At 35.0% G+C, this 24,311-nt stretch overlaps 1 protein-coding gene across 2 annotated transcripts in view; it reads left to right on the top strand.

Moving 5' to 3' along the window:
• Window positions 1-24,311, top strand: part of DCDC1 (doublecortin domain containing 1) — a 484,783-nt gene that overhangs the window by 218,017 nt on the left and 242,455 nt on the right. For both annotated transcript variants that reach the window (XM_058688531.1, XM_058688532.1), the window contains 2 exons: window positions 4,957-5,049; window positions 12,888-13,058. In XM_058688531.1, the coding sequence (XP_058544514.1) occupies window positions 4,957-5,049; window positions 12,888-13,058 (264 nt within the window). The remainder of the gene's footprint in view (window positions 1-4,956; window positions 5,050-12,887; window positions 13,059-24,311) is intronic.

The raw sequence follows: 24,311 nt of genomic DNA, 5'->3' as shown, positions 1-24,311 counted from the left end.
GTGGTTAGAAAAAGAGAAAGCTCTTGCGCTAAACTCTGTAGTGCAAACTACTTCTTCCCCATTTGTTCCTTAAATGAATAGGACCTTATTAAAATGCACTTTCCAAAAAAATACCTGCAGCTGGCCTTTATAACCATGTTTTGTATATATAAATAAGTAATTTGTCCCAGTCTTTTGTATATTAACAGACCATTGGGAAACTTGTCAATATATATGAACGCTGATTGTCCTGTTGTTTATGCTAAACTGTATTTCCTATATTGATCTGCATGTAAAATATGGATCAAATAATTTATTATTAAATCAATTTACCAGCCAAAAAGTTAGATTTTTGATAGAAAGATAGATTCCGTTTTTGTGTTGTGTTACATTGATTTATTAAGGACATTATACACAACGCATATCATCTACTTCACAATTGAATCACTAGCTGTTCTGAATACAGAGAAAAGTACGTGCAGAACTGTAGTTCAGAGTGCTGAGAGTATGGTTGGGCTCTTTGGTTAGCACCTATCTAGAATGTTAATATGTAGTTAAGTAGACAGATCATACCAGCTTGTTTGATTACTGTACCTTTTTAAAAGGTATTAATAATTGGACTCCAGAGTTTATTTAAAGTTATTTTCTACTGTAAAATATATTTTATTTGATCTTACTGTCATGTTAAAACTTTTACACAGTTAAAACTTTTTAATCTTTATGGTTTTTATAAAGTACATCTTTAAAATATTTGGGGGAGAAGTTAAAAAAAAAAAACAAGAAAAGCCGTGTACTGTTAATGACACACACAAAAGATCACTGCTGCTTTGTCTGTATTTCTCCAGAAGGAGGTCTTGAATCTGTTGTCCTCTCTAGGATGCCCATAGTTGAGCTTCCTGAGCCAGCAAATGTTTGAAGAATTCCTCAAATTAAGAGCACTTTTTATTATAGTCACAACAGGCTATATATGTTATATAGAACTATATATTACCAAATTATGACCCTTTAGGGCTTTAGAGAAAATATAATGCCTGCTACCTTAGCATTAATAGTTTTATATAAAATAGATATAGTCAGAAAGGTAAAAGTCATTGGGAATCATTTCACTGAAACCTGTTGCTTCAGGTATAGTTCTGTGGACTTTTTTCTTAATTCCTGAACAGGCTAAGGTAAACTTACTTCTTTTTAATCTTGTTTCTCTAACCAGAGGATTTTTTTTGAAGCGTTTTCTGTTCAGTTTTATTTGACAGAGACATTATGTTTCTTGTTTTTTTCCATTTCTGCTACTGTCTTTCACTAGTCTCTTGATTGTTCTAGTATGGTTACCATTAATATTAATGAGACCAAGTTTAACCTAATTTTGGACAGCTAATATTTGTTACATATTTTTAAAATCTTAGCAACAACACCTGACAAAAATGGTAAATTAAACCTTCCTATTTAGCTTTAGATTTTGATGTACACAATGAATATTTAAGGATGTTTTCTTACATTTAAAAAGGGTAAGATACAGTTAGAACAAAGTGTTTCTCACTGCCTTATTTGGTAGAGACTTGGTTTTTCATAGTTACATACAAATTTTAGCCATCATTCTGTTTATTTTTTTTATTGAGGTATAATTGACATATAACATTATATTAGTTTCAGGTGTACAACAAAATGATTTGATATTTGTATATATTGCAAAATTACCACAATAAGTTTAGTTAACATCTGTCACCATATAATGTTATAATTTTTTTGTGTGTATAATGAGAATTTTTAAGATTTACTCTCTAAGCAATTTTCAAATATGCAATATAGTATTATTAACTATAGTTCTTATGCTATACATTACATCCCCATGACTTATTTATTTTAGAGCTGGAAATGTGTACCATTTGACCCTCTTTACTAGTTTCACCCACCTTCCACACCTTCCCCTGGAAATCAGCAATCTGTTCTATCTATGAGCTCAATATTTTTTTTGGAGGGGGGTGAATATTAAACATATAAATAAGATCATATGGTATTTGTCTTTCTCTGACTTATTTCACTTAGGACAATATCCTTTTTTTTATTTTTAATTTGAAGTTTCTACCCTCTCTACATATGAAAAATTAGCCTCAGAAATATATAACCCGTTGACAAAAATTATTTCATACATTTTAGATGAGAACAGTAAATCAAAAGCATGCAATTTTGTCATAATGAAGAAACAAGATCTTCTCCTCCAAAGTGACAGGAGAGAAAAATCCTGTGATTGTTGTCATGACATGGGTCTTGAAGAAAAGATGTTATTAGCACTGCATATTATTTTGGAAAAATTTTTTTTAAGTTTCTATTTATTTATTTTGAGAGAAAGAGAGAGACAGCATGAGCAGGGGAGGGGCAGAGAGAGGGAGAGAAATTCCAAAAAGGCTCCTCACAGTCAGCGCAGAGCCTGATGCGGGGCTCGAACTCATGAACCATGAGATCATGACCTGAGCCAAAATCAGGAGCCAGATGACTGAGCTGAGCCACCCAGGCACCCCAGCACTGCATATTACTTATACCTTATGGGGAAAATGCACTCTCTGAATTTGACTTTTTACTTTCAATAATTTTCTCTAGATGATTGTATTAAAATCTCTTTTGGAATGGCTGGTCTGTTTCCAGAAAAGGCCCATGTGTGTATCTTTATATTTTATTAACTATTCATTTCTCAATATCTTACTGGATTCTCTATTTGGTATGCATATGATGTTTTCCAATAATGTTGATAGGTTTAGTCCTCAGCTTATGTAGATTGGTATAGTGCTTCTTCAGAAGTTGAATATTAGAATGGAGGTGATTTTTCCAACTGTGGTGCTTTCGAAGGTAAAAAAATTCCCACCTTTTAAAGAGTTATGTGGAAGCAGTTCTAAATGTCACGCCTCTGGGAAACCTCATTAAAATCTGACTTACTGCTGGGGCATCAAAGAGTTTAGTAGCTCTGTTTTTGTTGTGTTTTGCTTTCCTGCAAAAAAAGATCTGCTCTCAATATTTGTGCATTTGGAAATTAAATTTGTAAGAAAAGGATGAGCTTGGTGAATATTTCCCAGCCCTTCTTCTTCACCCATCTCTCCCTGAGATGAGAATCCCCCCATTAAGAAATAGCCATGGAGACTTGACACAACTATATTGTGCCACCACTTACACACAGGCTTCCATGAGGTAGATATTTGACTTTTTTTAATATTATGTTTTTATATTACTTCAGTACAGGAAAAAATATTCTTTGGGGAAAGTGATCCTAAGAATAATTTCACATAATGATTTTTTTTCCAGTTTAATTGACATGTAATTGACTTAGAGCACTGTATAAGTTTAAGGTATACAGCATAATGACTTGACTTTCATATATATTGTGAAATGATTACCACAAGAAGTTTAGTTAACATCCATCATCCTATTAGGCACACACACACACACACACACACACACACACACACACAAGAAAAACACCGTGTTTTATCCTTGTGATGAGAACTCTTAGGATCTACTCTTTTAACAACTTTCAGATATACCATTCAGCATTGTTAACTGTAGTCATCATGTTGTATATTACATGATGATTATTTGGTAACAAACTTGTTTTTACCTGTTCTCAATCTAGGACAGGGATCAGCAAATGTTGCCTGCTGAGCAAATTCAGCCTGCCACTTTTTGTCTGTTTTTTAAGTTTTACTGAGGCATAGCTACATTCATTCCCTTATGTGTTGTCTATTTCATGCTACAAAGGCAGAACTGAGCAATTGCAACAGAGACTGTATGCCCTACCGCCCAAGCCTAAAGTATTTAGTCTCTGGCCCTTTACAGACATGTTTGTCAACTCCTTGTCTAGGGTGATCATCAAAATCACCTAAGGATTCCTGGGCTTTTCCCCTCTACCAGGACAGAATCTAGGATTTACTGAGCTATATTACCTGTCATTGGATGAAGAGTTCACAGTTTTGATACTATTCTTATAGCATATATCCATAACTAGATTGAGGAAACTGTATTATTGATTCCCACCCCTGTTTTATCTCAAGTATATGGGTTTTGAAGCAAGGTATGGATTAAAGATTCATGTTAACTCAAACATTATTTTCCAAGTATACAACTGAGAAACACGAATTAAAGCAACAACAGTAACAAAACAAGCAAAACAAAACAAAAGCATGGCCATTATTCATTCTTAGTCCTCAACAAAGAGATACAACATGGCAAGTCCCTTTCTTGAGAGTTGTTAAATATTCCAATTCACAAGTTTTTGTATTAGGCTGTTTCTTTCTTTCTATTAATACCAGTTTGCTGAGTGAATATTATTGTGTTCAGCTTTTTCCTTTCATTGAAAATAGCTTCTGTTTCAATGGGGATTATTTATAAAGAAATACAGAATGGACACATTCACCTTTTATAACATATGGGTTAGCAGCAATAGTAGACCTTTATCTGCCTTTGTAAGTGGATCAGGTTGTAGGTAACTGTTCAGGTATTTAAGATGCACTATTTTTTTGTCATGAAATACTATAAGTCATTTTGAACTGTTCTAGAGTCTTTGAATTGATGTTTGCTTTTGGTTTATGTTCCTGAATTTTTATTCTGATCTAACAGCAGCCAATTTATTCCCTACTGGCAATGAAAAATTGTAATAGGAAACTATCAGCCTAATAAAAAAATTGCTATGCTCATTTTGATAAAATACTTTTAAAAAGTATTCATCAAATGTCTGCAATTAAGGATCCTCTCCCAAATCATATTTTAGTAAACTTAAAAACAATAAAAATGGAAGTGAAAGATTCAGTGTTAAATGTTTTAAATATAAAAATGAACTTTCAACTTGATCTAAATGGGGTTCATTTTCATATAAGTATGGGCCAAATTAGTTTGAAATTACCTTCCATGATTATATTAAATTGGTTGTTTGAATAAATGTTGCAGTTAGGTGTCAGTAGGTGCCTGTTTTCATGTGATTTATTTATTTTTTCCTAGTTGAACCTGGCTATAGATGAACAGAAAGAGAAAATTACCAAAAAAGTAATTCTTTCAATAACAGCGAAGGAACACCATAAGGCACAAGAAGAAGTAAGTAACTTACTTTTTAAGCTGTATGACAAAACTATAATGAGTGCTCATTTTAAAATTAAGACATATTTTACTTGGTTCTGATAGTGAACCAGCTATAGTTATCTGATAGCAATAAAATGGAAAAAAAATTGGTCAAAACTGGAAACATTTTATTGATCTAGGCAGCTTGAAAAATAATTATATGTTTGAAAGAATAAATATTGTAATTTTTTGAAAATACTTCTGACAACTTTCTCATAAATTTCCTAAATTAGGAAATTATTACATGCAAGTTGAATCTGTAAATTATAACTAACACATGCTAACATAGGGAAAAGGTTAAGATTTTATTAAACTTTGAATAAGTACCAAATATTATTTTTATTTTCTGAGTTTCTAGGAATGGAGTTATTGTTCTGAATTTTAGAAATGCTAACAATGTTATCTCCTAGCAAGGAAAAACTGTAGTTTTCAAGTGTCAAGCTTAAATGAGCTAATCATAAGATTCTGTAGGCAATATTATAATGAAGAACTATTAAAGCAAACCTTCTCTCCAAAGCTCATGCTGTGAAGTTGACAGCATATTCCATAAATGAAATAATAATACAAAATTGGTGTTAGACAAAAGGGGAAAATGATTTTCATGTAGTTTCCTGGAATGCAAAACCATTTACTCTTTCTGAGGAGAGATCATGAATTTGCTAATTCCCATGTACCACTGTCAGTAAATAAAATCATAATCAACTTAAAGGATAAGGTAACGTGAATATATGAAAATTAAATTTTCATGTCATTCTCTTTTGACATTTCGGCAAAGAAATCTATCCAAGCTTTGGGGTTTTAATATTTTCTTATCATTGTGATTGCATCTGTCCAGCTAATTATGTATTTTACAAAAAATGAACAGGTACAATGCATCACATTTTCCTTAGAGAATTCAAGTCTTTGAATTAGAGATTCAAATTAATATTTGGGACTTGTATATGTCCATTATTAAAGACTATATTGTAAGTATAGATTGGTAATCTCAGTAGAGAATATTTCATAAGAAATATTCAACTTGAATAGTTTCTAGATGTAGCAAATAACAATTGTATAGATTTAAGTTACAGTTCTCACTCATTCTACTTAATATTAACAAGTTAAAAGACTAGATTTTTTAGTTACAAATTTTAAAATATTATACTCTATTCATTTGGAAATGTTTTATCCCAGTTGGAGAGTTTTATTACATGTTTTATAGTAATTTAAATTGAATCTATCATGTATCTTGATATGGTAAACTTTAAGAAATACAAATAAATTTCTCTACTTAGTAGCATTAAAATTACATCTATAATGTGATGTAACACAGTGACAAATTATTATTAGAGATAAATATAAAACACCTAAAAGAATGAACAGATAGATATTTTCTGCCTTTTAAGTATTGTAATTATTTTTTTGATATTTTATGCAAGTCTATAATTTCATTGGAACTGAAAACTTGAAGCGGCCCAGGAAAATTATCATTATGCTAAATATATCATTTCAAATGCCACCTTGTTAGCCACACTGGAAATGAAAATGATATTTTCTGGAAAATCCAACAGTATTCATGTTTATTTGTTATTTCTTCTTTATTATCATCTTAATGCTTACTTAATATCTATATACTTCAGTGTTCTTCATGTACGATATGTTATTTGGTCCATATTTGCTTGATCAGCTATGGCTTCAAATGCCTTCTGTTTGCTTAAAAAATCAAATATGCAGGAAAGGGAATATATTTTGTGTGTTTTGTGAGTATATGTGTGGGTGTGTATGTAATAGTCTCTAAATATATTCTATATGCTATGGTAATAATTTCTATGTTATTACTTTGAAAGTGATTATATTAATTATGATGTGTAATTTCTAGTGTTTGGTTAGAAAAAGTGAGTGCTGTCAAGTTTTGACCCTAATTCATATTCAGAAGTGTGAAATCGTGGTAGTGAAGAGAAATGAAAATGTTGGGAAGGGGGAGAATTACTTCAAAATTTATTTTGCCCACAGTTTATTTTTTACAAAAATATTTTATTTCTAGATATAGTTCAAAATCCAAACTAAACATCATAAAATCTGAGATTTACATTTCTGCTGCCTATAGTTTTATCTTAAAACCTTGTTTTATTTCATGTAATTTTTCCACATTAAACCTAGAAATAATGTATGTATCATAAGACTACTTTGAGGCGATGTTACATGTTAAACTAATTTTTTGGAAATGATTTATTGGAAATATGCATGCAATTTGTTATTGTTGGTTTAAAAGTTATTCCAGGTTCTCTGAAAAATAAATACCAAGATAGGACTAGATGTGTATGTATTGTATTAGAAGAAATGTCTTTGAGAGAAATGGGGAGAACTCTGGGTAAGGCTGCAAGACCTATCAGACTGAAATGCAGGCTTGAACTCAAGTGAAGGAGAGAGGAAGGGCAGACTAGATGGAAACATCTTAGACACCGGTGCAGTCTTAGGAATGACTAAGCTTCACAGCGGTGAAGCTGATGGTGTATCCTTGACCTAAAGCTGTCCTTCAGAGGAGTCCTATGGCTCCCTGAGTTAGACATCTTCAGTATCCTCAGCCATTGCTATCAACCTGGCGATGGATTTCAGAGCACAGTATCTGGGACTCTTGGTTCATTATACTCCTGTCGTTAGAAGCCTATGAGGCACATTCTCATACCTTCCTCAAAAGGTGTAGCTGACGTTATTCTTGTTGCCATCAACATAGCCTTATAAAGACATTAGAAATATCTTTATTTTAGGTGAAGGGGAATCAGAGTATACTTCTCCTGATGAGCACTGAGTAATATATGGAACGGTAGCATTACTATATTATACACCTGTAGCTAATATAACACTATATGTTAACTACGCTGGAAACAAAAATTTTTTAAATGTCTCTGTTTTAATGGCTCCTTCCTCTATGAGTGGATGGGAATGTCAGACTCTTGAATAGGCTTAAAAGCAGCACACAGAAGGGCCCTCTGGCTGGAAACAAGATAAGTCTTCTTCCAAGATATTTTCCATTTCAGAAGGGTTCTGGAAACTATTAAAAAGTTGGGAGCATTTGAAGCGGTATGAGTAAGAAATGGTGCACACCTCAAGTTCTCTTGTAGCTACACTGCAACCCATCCTTCTAAATCAAGAGATACCTTACTTTTCTCATAGGCTCTCATGTCTTTTCTAGTCTTTGTTCATCAAGTCTGGGTTATGGTTCTTTTTAACCCGGAAAACACTGTGTCCTTGGGCCTGAAATCAAGAAAAGATTTTAGGAAATTTAAAATACCCATTTTCATCTCCCTGTCCCCTTTCTGGTTCTTCTTAATTATGTCATAAATTAGAAAGTTTCTTGTTCTTAAGTTTAAGCACTAACCTAGCTTGGAGACCACCCCCCCCCCCCCCATGTATTGTATGCCAAGATGACATTCCTTGCATAAAGGCTGCAGCCCTTTGTGCTGATTTCAAGTGATAATTTAGTGCAAAGTTCTCTGGAGTCCTCCTTACTAACATAAGTGGACTCACGGGCACATAGCAATCAGGCAAACAGCTGAACTCATCATTAGAAAAACCAGGAGATCCTCAAAACCTCATTCATAATAGCCAAACTACAATGTACAGAATGTATAGCTCAGAACATACAACTTCAATATGCATACGTTTTAGAATGATTAGGAGCAGAATACTATTTTGTGCCAAAATCTAAATCATCTACATCATTTCAAGAATTTAATAAATTCAAGAGTTACATGAATGTGTCGTAAAAACATGACCAAACTACCTAATGTACGTTTTTAAGCAAAAACCTCTGTGTATGTTTATAGACAGGTGTGCATTTGCATTCTTTCAGAAGTTTGGTCTTTTCCTCATCGAATACTCTTATTTTTTTTGCTACCTTCTGCTCATTTGTCCCTCTCCCAAATTCTGTACAAGTGTCACTTCCGTGCTGCATTTCCACGGAGAATGAAGAGTAGAATGTGTAGGCTTTCTGCTGCACAATGAGATGGTGCATTATTTCAACATATGCATACGTAAGCCTTCTTTTGTGAATGGGACTGATAGGGTCAGATAATGTTTAAAGGGAAAGGCTTTATGTCTCTCAGGCCTCTATGTTTCCACATGGATGCTCCCACACACACATAGATTGAATTATGAACAGACCCATTAATGCTGGGATCACAAAAGGTCAAGTTTTGTCTCCTTTTACCCCTATTCACATTGCCTTTGTAGAGAGAGAGAGAAAAAAAACGGATTTGCAGGAAAAAAAGATTCATGATGAGGAATTTTAAAGAGCATTTTTCCCCTTCTAGCAACATCTGTGATTTGAAAAAAAAAATCATATTATGTAAAATAATTCAGGATTATTGTATTACTTATCCAATTTTTGGTATATGAGTTATTTCATGTGTAGGGTTGTCTTTAAGGGTAATATGTTATCACAATAACTGAAAATAAAATGTAGCACTTTGAGCATATGTTAAAGACATTATGAATATGTAAAGAAACAAAGTTTTTGTAAAATTGGATGGAAATTTTATCAAAATGTCAGTGGCAGGATTCTTGATATGTTTTCTCATATGTTTAATATATGTTAAGTTTTGCTAGGACATCTTATTTCATAGCTTTAACTTATTAAAAAAAACAGGTGATAATTGGTATAATTATATATACATTAACAGATAATCATGGAACAATTGAAGTAGCAAAAATGATAGAGACATTTTTTGAAGCAACAAAGGATTCATAGGAAATGAAACTTTTAAGGCTCTAACCAATAGCCCTTTAGGATGCAAATGACATCACCAATTGTATGGTTGGTTGATTTCTGATGTCACATGAAATCCCCTATCTGTGAAAGGCTATGGATTGTGACAGTAAAACCAGTCATGTATAAAAATGTTCTCAAATCAAAGCCTGAAATAATAATAATAATTCTTCTTCTTCTTCCTCCTCTTCCTCCTCTTCCTCCTCCTCCTCCTTCTTTTCCTCCTCCTCCCCTTCTTCTTCTTCTTCTTCTTCTTCTTCTTCTTCTTCTTCTTCTTCTTCTTCTTTTTTGGTGGTTTTCTGTAGTACAAAATATAGTAAATAAAACTGAAGAGAGCAGTATTACTGACTAGCGTTATACATTAAATGATACTTAGTATACTTTAAAGACTACATAAATTATGTCTTTTTGAATCATTTGATTTCAATAATTTGAAATAATTTTGATTCATATGATTTTGATTCATATGATTTCAATCATATGAGCCCAGCCGGGGTTAGGGCTAGGTTCAGAGAGGATCAGTGCTTTGGAGAAACGGCATCTGGAGTCTTTGTATTTAAGGGCTTTGGTTCTTGGATTTAAATTTTGTCAGATAACTATAAGAGCAAGTCATTTGGCCTGTTTTGGTCTCTAGTTTTGGTATGATACATATTATTATCCATCATTTTTGATGATAATTCTGGAGGGTAGTATATGAAAACAAGCCTGGAAACTGACTAACATTGGATCATTTATCATCTCTATATTTTATTAAAATTTTTTTTTCAACATTTTTTATTTATTTTTGGGACAGAGAGAGACAGAGCATGAACGGGGGAGGGGCAGAGAGAGAGGGAGACACAGAATCAGAAACAGGCTCCAGGCTCCGAGCCATCAGCCCAGAGCCTGACGCGGGGCTCGAACTCACGGACCGCGAGATCGTGACCTGGCTGAAGTCGGACGCCCAACCGACTGCGCCACCCAGGCGCCCCGATCATCTCTATATTTTAAATGTTACAACTTTATAATAGAGTTAACAGTACTATGGAAAAGCAGAGAAATTCACTCCAGAAAATAGATCTTTAATCTTGAATACCATGCTGAGGAATCTGGGGAAGTAACTGGAGGGTTCAATATGCTATTGAAGGTAGATTAATTTTGTGGAGGTGGCAGGATGAATTTGAGGTGGAGAGACCACTCAGTAGACCACTCAAAACTCACTTGTTTTGGTAATTCAAGTAGGAAGAGAGGATGAGGAGATGAGGGCGTGGACCAGGTATTACTTATACAAAAGGGAAGGTAGGAGAAGAAATATATGAATTTGGAAGAAGGGTTGGCAAACTACAGATGTAGGGCCAAATCCAGCCCATTGATTAGTTTTCTAAATAAACTGTTATTGAAGAGGAGCCTGGATGGCTCAGTTGGTTTAGCCTCTGACTCTTGATTTCAGCTCAGGTCATGATCTCAAGGTTTGTGAGTTCAAGCCTGGTGTCTGGCTCTGTGCTGACAGTATGGAGCCCGCTTGGGATTCTCTCTCTCCCTCTCTCTCTGCTCCTTCCATGCTCATGCTCTGTCCCTCAAAATAAATAAATAAACTTAAGAAAAAGTGTTATTGGAATACAGTCATGACTATTTATTTACATGTTGTCTGTGGCTACTGTCAAAGTACAACTGCAGGCTCGAATACTTTTGATGGAGACTATGGGCCATGAAGCTGAAAATATTTATTATCTGTCCCTTTTAGAGAAAAAGTTTGCAAATTCTTTATTTAAAAGAAGGTTTCTTCAAAAGAAGTAGATAATTGATGACATTGGGACAAATAAGAGAGTTATGAAAGACCAAAGAAAAATGGGAATCATTTAAATTAGCTTGTTCATATGCACATAATGCTTCTAAAGTTCTTGAAAAAAGTTAAATGTAACTGAAGTGTATATATATACTTATAAAAAATGTATGTAATCTTGAAATAACTACATAGAATATAAAAATTAATATTCAAGTTATATTGATGATAGTACAAACTTGTTTTCATTGACTTCTCAGAAATCCTCTGCAGAAGGGATAGAAATCATGGATATAACATCAGAGTTGGAGTACAGACTGGGGCAAATACAATATTTTCAGTTGAAAGAGAGAGAAAGAGGATGAGGGAGCCTCTTGGAGAACAATTTCCCTTTGTTCACTATGGACATTGAAGTGAGATAGAGAATCTATGCAGCAAATAGTTTCAAATTTTTATCTGCATTATGTGAAGTAGGTTAGGGATAAGAAAGATGCACCAAGAAAAAGAACCAAAACTTGATGTTCAGAAAACACCTAGATTTAAAAAAGAAGAACTATAATAATATAATGTGCATTAGGCACCTACTATAAGTTAGACATTGTATTGTTCATTCCGTAATCTCATTTAATTCTTAATATGGTAAGGCTGGTATTATTCTTCATTACAGATGAGGGTTTTATTACCTGTTCATTGTCTCTCAGTCAGTAAATGGGAAGAGCCATGATTTTTAACCCAATATTTCAAATAGACCATGCTCTATTCAGAGTCATTCATAATTCTAAATGGGTCTAATTTAATCACTTCAAAGATTCATAGATAAAGTGAATTTAAGCTTTTAGTCTCTTTTGTTCACTACCATATGTCAACTAGTGTTTGTGAGAATCCAGTCCATTAGAGAAAACATAAATCTATATAACACAGTGTTCATATAATAAAATTAAATATTGTCATTGGTACATAGTTGGGAATAATTGAAGTCTTAGGAAGATTTTATTTTGTTAATCAGTTTAGAAGTCCTTTGCAAACTTTTCAGAAGCATGTTTCTTTTCATATACAGAGACATTTTTCATTCCGTGATTGTAAATGGCTACCTGAAGTGCAAAGGTTATAAATTTTCTCATAAATAAAATTAGTCGATGGAAGAATGCATATCTTTTCTGTTATCTTTACTTGAAGGTGGATCTATACTCAAATTCTTGTTTTGAAGTCATTTTTCCTCCCATCAAACTAGGTACTCAAAAATCTAATAGGTGTGACATCAACAATTACTTCTTGCTAACAACTCTTGTAATTTAACCCCTTCAGGTGAGCAGGCTGATTGATGAATTGCAGACAGCTATCAAAAGCAACAGAGGTCATCTCTCAAAACTTGGCCCCCAATTACAGGCTGAGCAGGAGCAATTCTCCTCTTATGTCTACCAACACATTAAAAGCCTTCCAGCAAACACTCTTATCCCGGGAGGCCTGCAGCTCAAGGTGGGTGTCATTCTATAACTCTCGCTGGGTTCAGCTAGAGACGAAAACACTCTGCACCATTTGAAGACCCTTCTAACAATGCCGCTCAGCTTGAATTTCTTTTAATATTGTCTTTCTCAAACTGGAGTTTGGCTTACAAGTGCTAATATTACTATTCAGGCAGTATGTTTTAAAAGAAAATACCTAGAGGCCTTTGAAAAGTGGATTTATAAGCTTAAGTAGTTTTTCCAACTCGAGAAAGTAATTTTAATGAAGAAATTTAATCATGTGAACATTGAATACCTTTCCAAGAAACATATATTTTTAACAGGAGTCAATATGTGTTTCAGTTAAAAAAATAGCTTATTTAGAGAAATAGGCAAGGCTTTAATAATTGACAGACAGTGGCAATAGGAATTAGAGGTGAAAGGCCAGGTGACTGATTGATGTTCAAACTACATTTCCAAGGAAAAGGATCTGTATTGGATAAGTGTGACACATGTCTGAGTTCACTTGGTAAAATCAATACTTAAGAATATACTGGGGAAAAAGGTGAATTGGTTATTTGTCAGGACAAGATGGCTAAATGTCCTAGGCTACCTTTTGTTATTACATCTTTCGAAGAGAAAAAGAGTAACTCATACTTTACTAAAGTGGATTAGGTACTGAAAGCTTAAGGAATTTAAATACTTTTCTTTATCATAGTCGAGTGTCCATGTTAAGTCTGTCAATTGTTCTATAATTTCATATCCCACATTTCAAGAGAAAAAATTTGAATTACTCAACAGATGGCCCTTTTCCATCTAAGTAATGAACCATTACGACTCATCATTTTCTTTGTTTATATTTAGATTTGAATGTGATAGCATTCAAAGTAATTATATTTCGATCAGCCTTTATCTCTATAATTCTTCTTTCTTAATTTCAGTTTTATTCAACAAATATAAACTTTATATTGTAATTATGAACATTTTATTTTCTATCTATAACTTTTTCAAATGACATTTACATGTTTGCATTTGGAATGAGAATATTACCATGCAAAAATTGACCTTTGGGGAAACGTAATTACACAATAAACAAAATTTATTTTCCATAATCTGTACTAGTCAGCTAAAGGTTTAGGAAGCGATGCTTAAAACATCAAGGTCAGGATTCCCATAGGACAGTAGCATTGTTCTTTTCCACACTTCTGACATGGTTACAGATCTATTCCAGCATTTTGCAAAGTACTTGCTATTGATTAAGACAGGAACTAGGTGAGGGAGCATGGTTGCCTTAACATTTATTCCCACTCGTTTGTATCAGCAACTATCATATGTCCTGGAAAAAAATGAAAGTTTTTTTCCCCCTCACAGGTTTGTTCCATATTTCTGAATTTTTTTTTTTAATTTTTTTTTTCAACGTCTGAATTTTTTCTAAAGTTTATTTATTTATTTTGAGAGGGAGAGGGAGAGGGAGAGGGAGAGGGAGAGGGAGAGGGAGAGGGAGAGGGAGAGGGAGGAAAGAATCCCAAGCAGGCTCTGCACTTACTGAGCCAGATGCAGGGCTCAATTTCTTGAACCATGAGATCATGACCTGAGCCAATATCAAGAGAAGGACACTTAACCAACAGAGCCACCCGGTGCCCCTATTTCTGAATAATTTTTATCACATTGGTGATAGTTATTCACATTAGCACATGGGCTTGATAGCAAATATTTAACTTTAGGATCTGAGCTACTACTCTCATATGCTTCTCTTTTAAAATGCTTTAAAATTCTTTCCGTACTCGCAAACAGAAGAGGAAATGTATATATGCAAAGAAACCATCTTCGTTTGTTTGGTTAGACTCACTGTGCTGTTCAGTACAGTACCCATGAGCCACATGTAGCTATTTAAATTTAAATTAATAAAAACTAATTAAAAGGAAAAATCCAATGCCACCTCTCATATGTCCATGACTTTCCTGGTTGTAGCACTGAAACCTTCACATCCAGGAAACCTCTCAGTCCCAGGCAAAACAGATGGTCGGTCACCTAGTCTTATCTGAGTTCTCTCTCCCTTCTCTAAGGTGTTCTCCATCTCTATTATTCTTTTCCCATGAGCTACTCAGCTTCTCTCCTTTTGCCCCAGTTTTCACCTTGGGAACATCCAGTTTCTCTTAGGGAATAAATTCCTTTCCCCATATTCCAAGAAACCTGGGCATCAGCCGTATCCTCAGGCTTTAGCACAGACCACTGGTCTTTGAATCTTGGCTGTCATATTAGAATCATTTAGAGACGTTTAAAAAAAATCAATGCCCCCATCTCCAGAGGTTTTGATTTAATTGGTTTGGTAAGCTGAATCTTGCTTCTACTGGTCTGAGATTGCTGATTGTTAAACTTTCAGAAATTTTGTCAGCCAGTTGTTAAATACAGCCATAATTAAAAATTATATAAACTGGGTACCTGGATGGCTCAGTTGGTTAAGTGTCCAACTCTTGGTTTTGGCTCAGGTCATGATCTCATAGTTTGTGAGTTTGAGCCCCCCCCATCGAGCTCTGTGCTGCCAGTGTGGAGCCTGCTTGGGATGCTCTCTCTCCCTTTCTCTCTGCCCCTTCCCCACTTGCTCTCTCTGTCTCTTTCTCTCTCAAAAATAAATAAATAAACTTAATTTTTAAAAATTATATAAACTTACAATTAAATAGGTCACACCTAAAGGAAAGGTAATAGGGGCGCCTGGGTGAGCCAGTTGGTTAAGCATCCAACTTTGGCTCAGGTCATGATTTTATGGTCCGTGAGTTTGAGCCCCAGGTTGGGCTCTGTGCTAACAGCTTGGAGCCTGGAGCCTGCTTTGGATTCTGTGTCTCCCTCTCTCTCTGCCCCTTCCCCGCTCATACTCTGTCTCTCTCTCTCTCAAAAATGAATACACAATAAAAAAATTTTTAAAGGTAATAGTCTTCACTTCCTAATTATTTTATTACATTTTGTTAGTACCTATTCTCCTTGAAGTTATTTATGCTATCATGTCTGTATAGTAGAAACACTATATAATGGTCTGCTACTGTGCATCTCTTCCAAAGTTTATATTCAGTGATGGCTTGTAGTAACTCAAAATTGTTGGGAGTAGATGTTTGGACTAATGGGAAAGAAACTGAGATATGTAGTTTTCTAAGCCAGTTCTTATGTCTGAAACAGCCAGAAAGGAGAGAAAAAAATGGATTAGCAAAGTATATCCCAAATATTCAGAATTGCAAATCTTAGAATTGAGGTATATTCCTGTACTTCCTCTTAACTAGGGAGAACTTGCTAATTTCGACTGAAGAGATATTGAACAAAAGCCCACAGCATACCATCCTTAGTTAATTCCAGAATCAGTTCATGTCAGTTGCCTGGCTGAACTCTAATTTTCCATGGGGTGTGGATGAGCTGCCCTTACTTGGAGCACATTCTCTAACCCAGTTACCTCTGAGTTACTGTGGCCAAGACCATATATTTTCTGGTTATGAATAACTATCTCACCTTATGACATGACCTATGCAAAGTGTTAGATGATATATCCATAAGCAAATATGTTTTCTATTTATAAATCAAAGTCTAGTTCTAGTAAAAAAATAATAAAAAATAATACAAAAAATTCCCCTTTTCTATCCATTTTGATCATAGAAAAGTACCTGATTAATACTATAAATTAGGATGATCATCTTTCTAATTTTCTCTCTTTGATGAACTATCACTCTGTTGAATATTTATAGTTATATATATATTTATTTATATATATATTTTATTCATTATAAACATATTTGTTATATATAAATATATTTATTTACTATAAATATTTATTTTACTTATTTTTAGTAAAAATTTAAATAGGATAAATTTAAATAATTTTAATTTAAATAAGTTTAATTTTAAATAAAATTATTTTATATTTATTATAAATATTATGTTTATTTATTATGAATATAAATATATAAGTATATATTTACTTATATTTATACATATTATACCTCTATGTTTATATATACATTTAAATATATTATACATCTATGTTTATATACATACATGTGTGTGTACAAAATAATATTGTGTGTGTACAAAATAATTGATTGTAGTTGTCATCATCTTCTAGAGCAGAGGCTCTCAATGATGGTCTAAAGGCCAGGTGTGATTCAAAATACCCTGGGGTGCTTTTTCATATTGTATGTGGTTGTCTTTACCTCTTCACTAAGGTTCTCATCCTCATCATATCTCTCACTGATAATTTACAAATAGCAGCTTTTGGCTAGATCTTAATACTAGCAGGTCACCTCTCAAAAGGACACACTCTTCCTGTGTTCCATATTGCCTCAGCCCCATTTTTGCAATTACATGGCATAATAGTATCGAGTTTAAATGGACATAAAAGACAAAGGACAGAGAACAACTAAACTGGATGTCCCATCACTGGTATGGGAAAGTTCCTTGTTAAAAAAAAAAAAGAATATTGAAAACATGACATAACAACATTAAGGGGAGTTTTAAGAAACAGTTACATCACCCATAACCACATTATGTGTTATAAGACCATTCTCACTTTTGCATATCATTTCCATTTGCACTCATTTGCCCTATATACTCATAACACAGTGTGCGTTTTTTTGTGTTCTGGTAGACTCTCTTGCTTTCACATCATGGCACCTTTTAGGTTGATGAAATTTCTTATTGTTTTTAGATTTAGTAGTCACACTCAATGCGCACCATAATTTATGAAGTTCTTCAGGTTTTGGGAGCAACTTCTTACTATTCCAAACCTTTACTTACCTTATATCCTCTGTCAATGCCTCCACCCCCAGCCACTTTGAAAACATCTGCTATAGCCATGGCTCAGTGACTTCTGCTTTTCCAGTCTTGTTCTTTCTTACAACTCCTCCTCTTCTTTGTCCCCATGGAGATGCTGTCAGAAATGTTAGTGTTTCCCTAGGAGAACAGGAAAGAAAGGGTTGATAGGAAATGGTATTAACAAAGCTTTAAGGGATGGTGGGTGGAAAAACTAGAAGGAAGTTGTGTGATTGTGACAGAGAATTGATAAGCAAGAGTGTGGGATGTGTGAGTGGGTGGGAGACAGCATGGGGGAGAACAAGTGGAAGATGGGTACAGGGAAGTCTTTACAGTAGAATTAGTGCTTTTCACACACAATTGGTCAATAATGCTCTGTGGGTTGTCTTCCATTTGCTTCCAGTAGAGGCAGATCCAATTTCTGTGAGGGCTAGAGCTTATACAAAGTGGAGGAGAGGAAGCTCTTTAAAATGAGGGCTTAAATTGGACATTTATTTGGAATGAGAAAGTAAATCACAATGAACTAATGGAGGATTGGAGAGTCTTTCTTCTGAGACCTTTTATAGGCAGCTTCTCAGAAATACTTACATAGAAATACCCCTTAATTGCTAGGGAGTTGTTGGCTTCTCCTCCCCATTTATAACACTCTGTAGCTCCCAGCAACTTCTAGTACTCTCATGAGCTGGAGCAAGTAAGGGTTCTGAAGCTTAAATCTTCATTAACTTTACATTAATCCATTCTGGTTGTGAGCAAGGGAAATATGGTGGATTTTAGTAACGAAACCAAAACAAAACAAAAAGATTCTGATGGCTGTGATTTTAGCCTTTCTATTTGTGTACTGTTTGGTTATATTGTTCTCTTATAAAGAAATTTAAGCTTTGGTAAAGGGATCATTTGAAGATTTATTTAAAAAAATTTTTTTAAGTTTATTTATTTTGAGAGAGGAAGAGCACGTGAACAAGGGAGGGGTAGAAAGAGAGAGAGAGAGAATCCTAAGTAGGCTCTGCACTAACAGCGAGGCTCGATCTCACCATCCATGAGATCATGACCTGAGCCAAAATCAAGAGTTAGCCGCTTAACCGACTGAGCCACCCAGACACCTCCAGAGATTTACTGTTAAAAGAATATCGTTGTCCAGCATCTAGTTCATCTTCTGGGTAGTATGGTAAGCATCTAACAATTTGTATTCTACCGGTGACAGAAAGAAAAATGATTTTAAATGATTAGTGCAGTAAATCCGCACATTATCCAATACATACTCTGTATGCAAGGCATTGTGCTCAGTACTATGGGAAGATGCAGAGGAGCCGGAAACACACTCGTGGCCCATTCCCACGGTTATTTTCATACAGTTAGAGCAATATGATGCCCTTTGAAGACAATGAGACTAATGTGTGGGCTTTCTTAGCTTTTTGCTACAATTTCATCATCCTAGTTTATCAGCTTGTTTCTATTTAGAAAATGGGATAATTTGACTGATAATAGAAAAGATGCTAACTGTTATCTGTGATACCTTCCTGGCTTTTCCTATGCTTTGGATATCTGAATTTGGATTTAGATATTTGAATTTGGAATTTGCTCTACCAGTGGCACAAGAGCACTATGAATCCATTTGAGATTTACATTCTATTTGGTGGTCATTTTTTAAAAGTTTAAAGTTTTCTAACCATACGTATAAAAAGAAAGTTTATTTAAATATTTAGGAATCTATGGAACAATTAAATGAATAGAAGGAAATAACGGAGGTTATCCATAAAATAGTGGCAAGATTTTTTTTTTAATAGCCTCATCCCTGCATGTGTATTATGTCCTTATTTCCATTGTACATCCTTTGATTTTTGTCTTTCTGTTTAACCCACTTTTCTTCTATATGTATTTACAATCCCTGAATGCTGTGTTATTTCACCTACGTTATTTAAAATAAACAATGGAAAAACAAATTTAGGTTATGCGTTAAGTACAGATACTAAAACATGCCAAGATGACATTCATTTTCAAAGGAATTGTGGCTAGAGTGGCAAAATTAGAATATTCAAGGTTATTGTTAAGATTTTAAGAACATTCAGGGCGCCTGGGTGGCTCAGTGGGTTGAGCATCTGACTTTGGCTCAGGTCACGATCTCACAGCTCGTGAGTTCGAGCCCCGCGTAGGGTTCTGTGCTGACAGCTCGGAGCCTGGAGCCTGCTTTGGATTCTGTGTCTCCCTCTCTCTCTGCCCCTAACCCACTCGCATCCTGTCTCTGCCTCTCTCACAAATAAATAAACATTAAAAAAAAAGAACATTCATTAAATGTTGAGCAAAATGTCAAAATGTGATGAAGATAATCAATTTTTATGTGTGGATTTTATCATAGTAGGCAAGTGTTGGATTGCTCCTTTTAAAGGCAAGAAACTTGAGATCCTATGAAGGCCTTCCACCATTTTATGGGATAACTATTGGCAGTAGGCATTGAAACCACTCACCTACCCTGCTTTCCATTCTCCTTTCCCTTTTCTTCCCCTTCCCTTTCTTCCCCTTCCCTTCCCTTCCCTTCCTTTCCCTTCCCTTCCCTTCCCTTCCCTTCCCTTCCCTTCCCTTCCCTTCCCTTCCCTTCCCTTCCCTTCCCTTCCCTTCCCTCCTCTCTCCTTCTCTCTCTCTTTCATCTTTCAACTGTTGGGGGGGTGGTGGGTGGCGGAAATGCCAGTGTATTCACCTCAACCTATTTCCTGACAGACATCTGCAACCAGGTGTAAATCTGTGTGCAGGAAGATTGTATCTTCCTAGACCCGCTGAAGAGAAAAACTGCATCTGTATCAAAATTAGGGAAGAGCAATTGGTTGGGGCATCAGCTCCCATGCAGAGCTGGTTGTAATGAGACCAGCTTTCCTTGCACAGTCCTGACAGCCTTGAAGGTGCCCAGAGAATTGCCAGGTGGGCAGTCAGCAGGGAAAGTCCACAGGCCAGAGCTGGATTACTGTCCCAGCAGTTACCCGGACTAAATGCAACCACTGAACCTTACTGCTGTAGGCACGCTCTCTCTCTCGGGGAGATTGTCCTTCTCCATAGCAGTTAATTTGTTTTTACCTCTCAATTAGCTTTTTCACAGAGTGTTTGAGATGCTCAAGTCATTGAGATTCTCTTCCTACATATGCTCCCGTCCCCTGGATTACCCACTGACATCTATGTTAGCCCAACTCACCATGAATATTATTAAGCGTCAATTCATCATTTGAACGTAGAAATGAATACAGATTTTCTAGTAAGTGCAAATGAAGTGATATATTTACACCTACTTAAGATTCTACTTACAATTTCAATAATGTTTTATGATAAAAAATGGATTATTTATTAAATTAAAAATGTACTGCCAAAGATGGTAAACTTTTGTATAGGTTTTAGTTACCCAGCGTACTGATTCATTTATTAAAGGGAAAATTAAATTTACAGACATAGTTGATACATTTAAACAAGAAATTGAATAGCATTTAAAAACATATACTCTATCCAAAGATGAGAATATGATCTCTGAGACTGAGAATTTGGGGACGTCTCATGATTTAGCTCATATTTAATCTTAAAAGTGTTCGTTTTCCCCTAATAAAATATAATTTGGGGGATGTGGCTGTTTTTCTCATTTAAAAAGGCCTTATTTTCTTTGAAAAGAAATATACTGAGCCCAGGAACTTCCAAAAACCTTTATTTACTAAGCTCTGGTATATATCATATTATACCCAACTACTGACAGGACTTACACATCTGATATTTTAATCCCAATTAAATATAATTTTACGCACTAAATTAATTTAGACAAAGTGAGATCCTTATTTCATTTCTTCTTGAAACATCCTCATGTATAAAGGGCTTATTGAAATTACTTAGCTTAGAACATGACAGGCAAACAAATTTGCCTTGCCTCTGTCATCTAGATAATTTTGAACATTTTCTTATCTCAAATTTAGTGAGAATTGTAATTGGATACAAAGAAAATATTTTTATAGGCCCATCACCTTGTTTTGAAAATTTTACTTTGTTCATAGACACAGAAAAATGGGGTGAGAGTGAAGCTCTTTAAAAAATATTGTAACAAAACAATGAAATGTGACTTTATTTAAAAAAATTTTTTTAATGTTTATTTTTGAGAGAGCACAAATGGGGGAGGGGCAGAGAGAGGGGGACAGAAGATCTGAGGCAGGCTCTACAGTGATAGCAGCAAGCCCAATGTGGGGCTCGAACTCACAAATGGAGAGATCATGACCTGAGCCTAAACTGGCTGTTCAACTGAGCCATCCACTCACCTCACGATGAAAAGTGACTTTAAATGCATAAAAGAGGGAATGTGGGCCCACTCCCAGGTGAACTGTGAAGCCTCCAAGGGCCATTGTGCAGGTTCTCCACCCTCAGCCTCTGTTGGCCTTTCCTCCACCCCCACCTCCCAACCCCCAATTCAGACAGTCAGATACCCCATGTTCTCATTTACCACCTTGTTTCAAGATTTACTCTTTTGAAAAGGGCATGCTGTGCTTTCTTTCAGTCTAAGACGGTTTTCAAAAAAAAATAGTTTTCTTAGATCAAAATTCTTTTTTGGAGTCTACTATATAAATGAAAGTAGGATCTACCCCATTTGAAGCCAGATGGTGGCGGCCTCCACAGACTCACTTATTGGGTTTGATCTCCCACTTGGGACCACAGACCCCCACTGTTGTCCTCTAAGGGGTTCCAGAGAGCAGAGATTAGAAATCACAGCATCACATAGGGGCAATTGTACCCCAATGTTTATAGCAGCACTCTCAACAGTAGCCAAATTATGGAAAGAGCCTATATGTCCATCAACTGATGAATGGATAAAGAAATTGTGGTTTATATACACAATGGAGTACTACGTGGCAAGGAGACAGAATGAAATATGGCCCTTTGTAGCAACATGGATGGAACTGGAGAGTGTGATGCTAAGTGAAATAAGCCATACAAAGACAGATACCATATGGTTTCACTCTTATGTGGATCCTGAGAAACTTAACAGAAACCCATGGGGGAGGGGAAGGAAAAAAAAAAAAAAGAGGTTAGAGTGGGAGAGAGCCAAAGCATAAGAGACTGTTAAAAACTGAGAACAAACTGAGGGTTGATGGGGGGTGGGAGGGAGGGCAGGGTGGGTGATGGGTATTGAGGAGGGCACCTTTTGGGATGAGAACTGGGTGTTGTATGGAAACCAATTTGACAATAAACTTCATATATTGAAAAATAAATAAATAAAATTAAAAAAATCACAGCATCAAAAGATCAATAACCTATAAGGCTGAATAGCATTTCTTTTGTGGTATTTTAGTTATGACAAAGGAGTAAATCTCTAACTGGAATTCCAAGTATTGACAAGTTGGTGGGAGAGATATTTTTGGGGTCAGAATCTTTTGGCTTTCACCTTAAATCCTACCCCGTATGCAGTCAACCGACTTACACCTTCTAAATGGTGGGCTCTGCTACAACTTCAAAGAGGAAATTTAAAACGTCTCTCTCTCTTTTTTTAATGTTCACTTATTTTTGAGAGAGCCACACACAGTGCAAGCAGGGGAGGGGCAGAGACAGAGGGAAACACAGACTCCAAAGCAGGTTCTAGGCTCTGAGCTGTCAGCACAGAGCCCGATGCGGGACTGGAACTCATGAACCACAATATTATGACCTGAGCCAAAGTCGGAGGCTTAACCGACTGAGCCACCCAGGTGCCCCTAAAATGTCTCTTTTAAAATAAATTATCTTGTTAGGTATCCCTTTTCTGGGCTTAAATATAATATTATTTGATTTTTGGTCCAGATGCCATTTAGACTGATAAAGTTTAGCAATTCCATAATTTATTTTCACTTAAGTGCGTTTTCATTTCCTGGGACTAAACATATTGGCTCCTTACCTGTGAAATACCATTTAAAGACATCTATTAGGCATTAAAACACTTTTTCTTATATGCAATATAAATGTACTAATTCATTATTAAGTTTTCATTGCCTGAATGCCATAATTTTAATATTTGCTTTGTGATTATCACTTTATCTGAATATTTAAGTTAGACATGTTTACTGTTTGGTTTATAATATACATTTGAGAAAATACAGAAAATGCGAATGTTCTAAAAATTAGTAAGTCTATAAAAATGGAAGACATAACAGTACATTTATTTGATTTAATGTACATGTAATGCTAATTCAGTTAGAGTTGATTTTCTAGCTCCAAAGGTGACTTTGAATTCTGATTGGATAAAGATTTTTTTTTCACGGCTAATTAGCTTCTTACATAAGACAAGTATTTCATTTTAATTTTCCTTTTCTTTGACTTAGGTTAAAAAAAACCTTTTACTGTAAAATACATTTCTGTGCCCTTAAACTTTTTCATACTAAGTTTCATATTAGTATACTTCCTAATACTAGATAAAAGGGTGAACTTTGATATTTGTAATTAAAAACACTATAGGACTTGATTTCTAAAGATCTCCTTACCCCTTATGAGTCGAATTGCCCCACGTGAGTCATCT

This window comes from Neofelis nebulosa, chromosome 10 (genome assembly GCF_028018385.1).
Source record: "Neofelis nebulosa isolate mNeoNeb1 chromosome 10, mNeoNeb1.pri, whole genome shotgun sequence".
NCBI lineage: Eukaryota > Metazoa > Chordata > Mammalia > Carnivora > Felidae > Neofelis > Neofelis nebulosa.
Note: the sequence above shows the minus strand (reverse complement) of the source record. Positions and strands in the feature narration are given on the sequence as shown.